The sequence below is a fragment of the Lolium rigidum genome, chromosome 5 (assembly GCF_022539505.1).
Source record: "Lolium rigidum isolate FL_2022 chromosome 5, APGP_CSIRO_Lrig_0.1, whole genome shotgun sequence".
Lineage (NCBI taxonomy): Eukaryota > Viridiplantae > Streptophyta > Magnoliopsida > Poales > Poaceae > Lolium > Lolium rigidum.
In genome coordinates this window covers 208,834,360-208,844,035 of record NC_061512.1, presented here as the reverse complement: position 1 = coordinate 208,844,035, position 9,676 = coordinate 208,834,360, and the positions used below count along the sequence as shown (strand labels likewise).

Here is a 9,676-nt window from a genome sequence, read left to right as displayed (position 1 = left end):
ATAACTAAAAAGTAAGTGTATATGGGCATTTTCTTAGAAAGTAGAAGACTAGGCCAAGTTGAGTTGCATATTTCAGAAGAAACTGTTATGTCATACAATGCAACATGGATGCACGAGAGCAGTGCATCACACAATACAAAATGGGATGACATAAACTTTCAACAAACTTCAAGCTATTCCACACTTCGTCAAGACAGTTAAATCCCTCAAAACCTTTTATGTTTCTTCTGAAGATAGGTGACTAATACTTCCTGAGGTCTCAACTTCTGTATCCACAGTGACCAAGCCATGGAATCAAGCAAGGGTTGCACTAACAATAACAGCACGCCAAATTCTCAAGTTTCAGCAAGCGACTGAGAGATTACAGACCAGCAAAGTTGAAGGTAGCACCAATGTGATCATCTCCAGGCCAACGAGTAGACATGAGCTCCTCATACTGCAACATGAGAGACAATAACCTTTGGAGGAGCGTCGAACTGGTCGCGCAGATCATATCTTCCACTGAGGTTCTGAATAAAAGTCGCCTCCATTTGTAAGTATGTAGAGGGTCTACAGCACGAGGCTTCGCCGAAGGATGCTTCTTTCGTGTATGCTTGCAGAGTTGTCTGTATGAACCGATGTATGAGCAGCCGTCTTGCATGCAGCTCCTCCTGTTTCGGTTCAGCTGCTCCCGGGCAGGCTCAACAAGTGTATATCCCTTAACCTCACCACGGCAAAGCGGGCATTTGAGCTCTACTGAACCTGGATCATCACAGCTTCCTGGGCTTCTGCATGACTCCATTAGCTGCTCAAGACAATTTGAGTGAAGGAAGTCGGTTCCACATACATATGGACGGCAGCCTTTGTCATGAGATGAACAGAGTAGGAGCACAGCATCATGTGGGCATTCAATGCAAACTGGGCAGATCGCATCTTTCCACGCACATTTCTCTGTTGCTGCTAATGTTGGCACCTGGCTAGCAACTCTCTTGAAACTACAATGGCTGGAGGGCCTCAAATGACGTGTTGACCTGAGCTCACGAGACGAATATTTCATGTTCCTTGAAGTTTTTGCCATCTCGAAGACTGCAAGAAAGCAATATAAACGTGCTCAGTATATTTAGGTCTTACACAATCTAATACAAGAAAATACACATTGTCCAGTGCACAAATAAAAATCAAAGGAACCAGCTGACTGTAGGATCTTTTGAAAGGGTATTTTTAAAGTTTCACTTTTGCTTCATTCTTATAAAGAAAAGGAGCTAGACATTGATGTAAAAAAGAGGAACTAGAGTCTGCTTGCTGGTTGATATATGAAAGGGAAACACAAGATGCCGTGAAGACATTAAATGGCTGACGCCACCCACTTTTGCTGTTATACCCTGATATTTTTCTTACACAGTGTGATTCAAGCTAATTCACCTATCACACATGTTTTACGTTCATTCTCAAGTTAACAAGAATCTCGAACTGTTACAAGAAATCCAGCAGCATATATATGTTGATGACAATTAAGGGAGCAAGTTGCCGCTAAAACTTGAATCATTTGCTTTAGTCAGCACAAGTTCAGCTGGATATTGTACGCAAACTATAAGATTTACCAGAGAATTAAACAGAGTATCAGATGTACTTGGCCTCTTTGCAACAGATATAAATTTGCAACTGTGGTTACCACATAAAGATTGTAAAAGGGCAGCTTTCATGTTCCTAGCAGTCCGAGAGAAAGATAACTACGATACATGTGATTGTTATTGGAGATGTGAAATTATAACCAGACCAAATATAAGTATAAGATAACAATCAATTCCCTCACACATTCACCCAGTTCAGCAGGTCTAAATGATCGATATATATATATGTGAATGCGCTGGAACTTGTAGGTACGGGGACAGCAAAGAGTAAACTCAAAATCATACAGTAAGGAAATAGGCTTAGAGATGCAAACGGGATCCCGCCAAAGTCCCAACTTTTAGTTCATCCAGACATTTGTAGTTTAAATTTAGCCCTAAATTTTGAACTAGAAATGACAAGATGAATTAGAAGCAGGATCTTTGCCGGATCCCACCTGACACCTCTCTTCTAAAAGATGAAATTTACTAGTAGTATGAAATCTACATGGCTAACAACATCAGGAACATAGTGTAAAAAATAAATCCTAAAACCCTCTAATTTACAGTTTGTAGTACATGGGTAGTTCAGGGTGTCAAATATAAGCACGTTGTTGGACATTGGGGGATAAAAACAGCACCCTAAAATCTAAACCTGAGGAAACCTCACATAACGCATCTGCAAGAAACAGGACGCCCGTTTGAAAAAGAAAAGAAACACTAGATGCGACGGGTCCCTTGGTTCGGCCGAAGCAGATCGACTGGCGACGCTGACAAAGAGGGAGGCTAGGGTTTCATCTACAATCGGCAACAGGAAAAACTTTGACGGTATATGTAAAGGCGGGCGGTAGGCAGCGGGGGAGAGAAAAGGGCGGATTCAAGCACAGCCGGGGAGATTCGAAAACTGACCTCGATTCGTCGGGGCGGAGAGGAAAGGCTCGTCGGCGGGGGCGGCGAGGGGGAGGAGGTGTGGCCTCCGGGGAGGAGGGTGGAGATGGAGCGTCTGGGAATTTGGTTGGAGCTCCGGCGCGCGGTGGTGGCGCTTTTGAGCCGGTCGGCTCGGCTGCGATGTGGTGGTTAGGGCCTTGGTGGTGGTGGTGGTGGTAGTGGCTTTGACCTCTGGAGCGACGTGGGAGACGAGAAGGGCCCGTCAGAACCTCCCACGGCCCACGGCCCAGTACCGTGGCATCATGGGCCATTGAGATCACGTACCGGGCAGCTCGTGATCCAGTGGGCAGCTGTGATAGGCCGGCAGATCACTGGAATAGCATAAAGCCCTATTTATCGGCCCGCTGCCGGGTGTATTAACACCCGCAAGCGTGCCAGAGCATCGGGTGGCGGCCCAAGTGTCTTTGGTATTCTGGTTTTAGGATTTTTTTTAGTTATTTTTTTTTTCGTTTTTTGGCTCTTCCCTCATTCTATCTTTTTTAAAATTGAAATTTTGAATATTTTTTTAATTGAACATTTTCAAATTGAACATTTTCACATTTAAATATTTTACACTTTTGAATATTTTTCAAATTTAAACCTTTTTAAAAGTTGAACAGTTGTTCAATTTGAACATTTTTCAACTTTGAACAATTTGAAAATTTGAACAGTTTTAAAATTTAAACATTTTTGTAATCCAAACTTTTTTCAGATACGAACTTTTTCCAAAATATTCAAAGTTTCAAATCTAGAGCTTTTTCAAAAAGTAAAATTAATATGAAAAAATTTGAAAATAGCCGTTCATGGGCGTTGGGCCGGCCCCATAGGAGCGAGCCAGGGGGAGCCGTTGCGTGTGTGCGTTACTCCCTCTTGCATGCACGCGAGCGGCATATAGGGGAACCTGGAATAGCGTGTTCTTTTCTTTTCTTGCTCAACCGGCAACTGTTCGTGGCGCTGGGGAGTTTCTATTTTGTTACTCCGTTCCAAAATATAAGTATTACTAGAAAGCTAAATGTAGGTAGTACTACACTGCAAATATTAGGGATGGCTGTAAAAGACATCCTCTATGGAGGATTTTTGGGGTGTCTTCTCAGTGCTTTTTTATTAGACAATCTATTTACAGAAATGACACATATGGTCATCACATGAGACAAACATGGATCCCTTGCTAGAAGTAAAATTACAATTCTAACCTTCCTCCGCCACCACCATGGTAGTGTCGAAAAAGGGGCAAACAACCTTCAGATACGTGCATTTTGCATCATCATTATTGCTACATATAGGGTTAGTTTTCATTGTTATTTGCCTTCATACATTATTATTTATGCATTTTTAAATAATTTTCAGGACTTTCCTACAAAATCCCGTTCTTTGGTATTTAATTCCTAGGAGGCATAAACCTCCCTTTTCGTATTTTATTTGTTTCAGAACTTTCTGTATCGCAACAATTCAAGGGAAACATATCGGATTAGTTTTTCACTCGAAGAAAGGCCGTGAGCGGAAGAATCACGCGAGAGGGGCCACGAGGTGCGAGCGACATGATACGTCGCAAACGTATCTATAATTTTTGATGCTCCATGCTTGTTTTACACCAATTCAATATGTTTTATTTACACTTCGTGACACTTTTATTCATTTTCCGGAACTAACCTATTAAGAAGATGCCACAGTGCAAGTTCCCTGTTATCTGTTGTTTTGTATTTCAGAAAAGGTGTACAGGAAATATTCTCGGAATTGGACGAAACAAAAGCCAAAGTTGCTATTTGACTGAAACGAAGACGGAGTCCAGAGGAGAGACGAAGGGGGCCAGGAGCCGGCCAGACCAACCCTAGGCGCGACCTGGCCTTAGCCCGCGCCTAGGGGTGGTGTGGGGCCACCTGGCGCCCACCGACCTCGCCCTTCCGCCTATAAATTGCCTCCAACGCGAAAACCCTGAACAATCCAGCCTCCGTCCACGAAAAGTTCCGTCACCGTCACCATCGTCCAGACAAGTTTCGGGGGTCAGAAGTTTCTGTTCCGGCACCCTGCTGGGATGGGGATTGACCCCCGGAGTCATCTCCATCGATTCCACCGCCTCCACTTCGATTCCATGATGGTTTGTGGTAGTTTCCCCCTGGGACTACAAGTTCTCGGCTGTAGCTAGGTCCAATTCATATGTATGCCAGTAGTTGGTACGGATAAATTTCTTTGTCCTTAATGATTTTCGCCAGGTTTTAGAATTTAAGCCTCCAGACTCATAAGGTTTGTTTGGTAGTAGCATATATCTTATAATATTTTATTGATTAAATTAATGGTTAATTTTTTCTCTAAGTGGGTATTATACCTAATAAACGTGTATCTGAAGGTATAATAGCTGCCCCCCCATGGGGGCTTCACAGCGATCCTCGCACGTGAGCCGTTAGATCTTTCCATCAGCTAATCTCGGCCGTTCATTGTTGGCTCAGAATCTGCTAGATAAAGCCATGCAACAGACGTATCCTACCCGCCTCAGGCTGCTCAAGGGTCCCACCATCGTTTGGGCCCGCCCGTCAGTAGCTGCGGGTGAGGTTGGGTTCGGTCGGCCGCGTCGCACTCGCGCGTGAAAAGATCTCCACTCGCGCTGCTCTCCTGCTGGTCCACCGGCTAGATAAATCCGTGCAATTGTCGTGTGTTACCCGGCTGAGGCTGCTTGTGGGACCCACCATTGTTCAGGTCCACTCGTCGGTCGCTGCGAGAGAGGCAGCTTCGGTCGGGCATGTCATCATGGGCATAGGGGTCCGCCGCCCACCCAATCGCCGATCCCATCCTCTCCCCCAATCCCCAGTCCCATTTCTCTCCCCTAGAAACCCTAGGCCAGTCTCCACCACGCGATCCACGGCCGCCGCATCCCCTCGCCGAACCAGCAGGGGCGAGCAGCATCAGATGGAGCAGCAACTGCCGGGAAGATGCGCGTGGTCGCCGGCGGCGGGAGGGCGCGGAGGAGCGTGGGCTGTAGCGGTGCTTCACCTCGCCATGCCCTCTGCGATTGGGTTGACGTCGATGGCGGACGGGGCTCAGCTGGAGGTGGTGCGGCCCGGGAAGATGCGCGCGCGGGGCCGACAGCGCGAGGGCGCTGAGGAGCGTGGCCTCCCCTTCCTTCCACTTCTCCCCCATCCTGTCTGGTTCTTCTCCTCCTCTCCCTCATGCCCCCATCCCTGCCGCTGCGCGCATCTCCTCCTCCCCTTCACGGATGCCTCAGCAGTAGCAGCTGGAGGTCGACGGGTTCCTTCTCCTCCTATCTCCCTTGCGCCCCCATCCTGGCCGCTACCTCGTGCACATCTCCTCCTCCCCATCGCGTCTGCCTCAGCAGCAACAGCCGAAGTTCAGCCCAGAGGAACTGCATGAACGCCGACCGCCACATGTTTGTCCCTCCCTCCCTCCCTATCCCCATAGATCCTTATCTTTTTGCATGTTTCTCTCTTTCTCCAATCCCTACGTATCCTCATTTTTGTTTGTGCAGGTCTCACTTTATCTATGCCTACAAGGTGCTTGACAAAATACCTGTAAGTGTTGTTTAGAATTTCGTTTTTTTTCTTAAATTTATCCCAAGTCTATAGTAAATCAAGTTGTTGGTACTTTGTTTAATTTCGTTTTTTATCATTGAATCTAATTTCTGATGTCTCTTATTGAGTATTGTCTAGACAGTCATAGTAAAAAAGATAAGAGAACATTACTGATACAATATTGTGGGATTTTTAGGTTCTTTTTGTTCATAGATAGGCTCACATATCTCCCTTTTTTGATTTCTACCTTACGATGGAGACTTCTTAAAGGACTGTGAAGAGATGATTGCTTGGACTGTTCTGGAAAGTGGCGGTAGGAGGTACCGAAACCATGAAAAAATGCAATTTTAATAGAAACATGGAATGAGTTCTGATTCTTCTCATTTTAGTTACAATCATCTTTTTGAATCTTATTTTTTGGTATTCATGCTTCATACATTATATTTATCCTTAATCCATGGCGGTCTCACTGCTCTTATGCATGTCCTGCAGTTTCGTCAAGTATTTGATACCCTAATTTGTACTCTAATGACTTCTGGTGGTATAATATGCTCAAGGTTTGCATACCGTATACAAGTCAAGCATATTACTCCAATATCATTCTACAAGTACCTACAATTTTATACGAGATGATAAAAGCATGTTGCCATTACAATAAAAATATACTCTGTTTTAGAGTATGGTCCACTAAACTGTCATGCATTTTACTTATTTTTAGGATTTCGATCCACCTAATCAAACTGCATATTTAGATGAGTTCTAGATTTTGGCAAAACTCTAACTTTGTGCTGCTTCAGCTTATTCGCGTTAAATTTTCCAGGTTTACATATGAATATGCTCAATTCTGCATTAGTTTTGTGTACTTTTATTTCTATTACACCACAACTACTATTTTGCTACACCTCTACTTTTTAGTCATCCACTGGCTCTAATTCATTCAGCTCCCCTCCATTGCTTTTTAACAACTTACAGCAGCATTCTGGAATGTGAGGAAACCTTGCCTGTATGTGGCATTGTTTTCTCTTTATGCTCCTAAACCGCATGAAATATTTCTTTCTTACTTTTCAGTTTATTTAACACCGCTTTCCCAAATAGGCTACAACTATATGTTTAGATAGGACCACATCATTGCAAGGAACTAAAGACTAAGATGTATTTTTAACTACCTTTGTTTAATTTATACCACATATTAGAATTTCACTACAAGGTACAATCACAGTTGCCAGTCCCAGAACACAGCCCTATGATGATAGGTAGTTTTTTTTTCCCAATTCAGTTCAGTTTAGTCTGATGCCTATAGTATGCCAGTCTGATGCCTATAGCATGCCATATCTTACGATTCTGTTGATTGCAGAATATGTTGCTTGGTGACTGTATCAGTGATAGATTGAGCAAGCTTGGCTTACATGTCGTGTTGATTTCAGACTTGGAAGGAGAAGCTAATTGAGCATCGTTCTCCGAGTTCGGGTTTATGCTCCGCCTTTGCCTTTTTCTTTTCTTGGTTGCATTACTACACAAATATATACGTGATCTGCATGGATGCGATAAATTACTAATGCGTGCGCGTGGCGATCGATTTGGTTTGTGATTTTCGAGCAACCACGTTCTGGAGCTACCTGTCAGACTACTACTTGAACACGATGATTGAAGTGGCGCGATAGTACACATGCTCAAGAGCTACCTTAACATGTTCAGCTAACAATCATATAGGCACCGCGTGCCTAGACAATCAGAGTTGTACGTTCAGGTATTGCTTTATCTCTGCTTTCTCTTTCCCGTGCTTCAATTTCAGATGCTCTTACGGCTGCATTTTAGCCTTTCAGTTTGACCTCCTTGGCTCAGCTCATTTGTTGTCCTGTTGTTTCCATCCCCGAGGTTTGCAGCATCCGGGTAGAGCTCGGCATGGGGAGCAAGCAGGGAAGATGCGGACTGAGGTGATGCAGCGGTGTGAGGCCGCTGTTGCAGCTAGATAGGTTCATGTAACATCGTCCTAGATTTCTCCATCCGTGATCTCTAGATTGAATGACCCATGTTAATTTCTGTTCTTCTTTCATTTGTTCTACACCCGCTTCTTGAAGTAAATTGGCAAACAAGGCCATGGGAGACCAACGCGGAAGGCATCTTAGCCCAGCCATGAGGCGTTTTTGTTTAGGTGATGTTACTTTGTGAGATTTCTTTATGATGCAACAGTTCGGTCACAATGCACTCATGGATTCGGATATGTAACTGATGTGTCCATAAGTTGTTTCTTAATTTTCTCTGCTAATGAATTTGGTAGATTCACAGTTTCCCCATTGCTTGACCGGGCAAGAGGACTGCGGCAAAATCTTCGCCGCTGCTCGATGGAGGAGGGGATCGCGATCCGCAAAAGGAGGTGCGGTGTTGGGGGCTTATGATGTGTCGCCACTACCTGGAGTCACTTTGTCGCCGTGACCATTACCATTGCCTAACAAGGTACCTTCCCAAATAACAACCCATGCTCTCCTTATAGTTGCTTGTTGTGTGCGACCTGTGTGCTTGGTACTATGCATGCGTGCTTGCCTAGCTATCTGCCTATTTGATTACTTGTGTGGTGATGCAGTTCAACAATGGATTTCGATCCTGTGAATCAATGTAACGATTTTTTTTTCAATATCTAACTGCTTGTTCTACCTTTATTTCAGGTGATTTATCTATTGTATATCACTCTGTCTGACGATGCACATTTGAAATTTTCTGAAATTTATGGGAACTGAAGGAAAATATGGATGCAAGCAACATGCACTTTTATGCTTTTTTCTATGCCATATATAGTTGGTTACAGTTTTCGAAAGTAAAGTGAGCTAAATATATGTTCTTTCTAGCAAAATCTAACCGGCATTGCTTGTTATCGCATTTATTTCGGGTGACTTTCCTATTGCACATCACAATTTCTGGTGACACATATGTGAAGTTTGTTGCAGATTTTTGAAGTGAAGGAAAATATGGACACAACCAACATGCCGGTTACTTCACTTTCTCTATTCCACCTTTTATAATTAGAAACTTTTTGTAGAGATCTATCCATCTATGCAAGGATCGAGAATGAATGGTAGAAGGAGGTGTTGTCCGCATACAATCAAATAGAAGGGTCGAGAATTGTTTTATGGTCTTTTTATTTGCGGGGTTCCTTTCCTTGTGGATGCCTGTTCCATGATTTCTTTGCCTTTCGCCTTGCCCGCTGACGTGTTTATGTTGCCTCTGTGTTCTGTCTTTGCATGTTTGGCGCCTTGTTGGGATTGTCGTGTTGGTTCGCTGTGGCTGCTCCCGTTCGTCTGTTGTCCAGGTTACGTTCTTGGTGAGTATGCTCTGTTTCAGCTATTTCGCATCGCTTGGCAGCACTAGTGTTTAATCTTTCGTGCTTGTATTATTGGTTTGATTACCTGAAATCCTTCCCTCACTGTGGTTGCGCAGGGTCAGGATTAAAATTTGTCGACAATTCTTTTCGTCTAGCAAATGCATCCTACTTACTAATGGTGGCCCAGATTACTGTGTGTCCATAAGCTATGTTTGTAAGACCAGCCAATGGGACTGCACCTGCTGCCAATGAGTGTGTCGTTGTGCCCGATGAATTGGTATATAGCAGGTTAGCAAGAAACTATCCTAGATGCTCATGGTGGTTTA

At 44.0% G+C, this 9,676-nt stretch overlaps 1 protein-coding gene across 1 annotated transcript; it reads right to left on the bottom strand.

Moving 5' to 3' along the window:
• Positions 1 to 2,608, bottom strand: LOC124653666. The gene is made up of 2 exons (XM_047192735.1): positions 2,496 to 2,608; positions 1 to 1,065 (listed from the first exon to the last, which is right to left on the bottom strand). The coding sequence occupies exon 2, from the start codon at positions 1,055 to 1,057 to the stop codon at positions 362 to 364; it is 696 nt and encodes a 231-aa protein (XP_047048691.1). The 5' UTR covers positions 1,058 to 1,065; positions 2,496 to 2,608; the 3' UTR covers positions 1 to 361.
• Between the last annotated feature and the right edge of the window lie 7,068 nt (positions 2,609 to 9,676).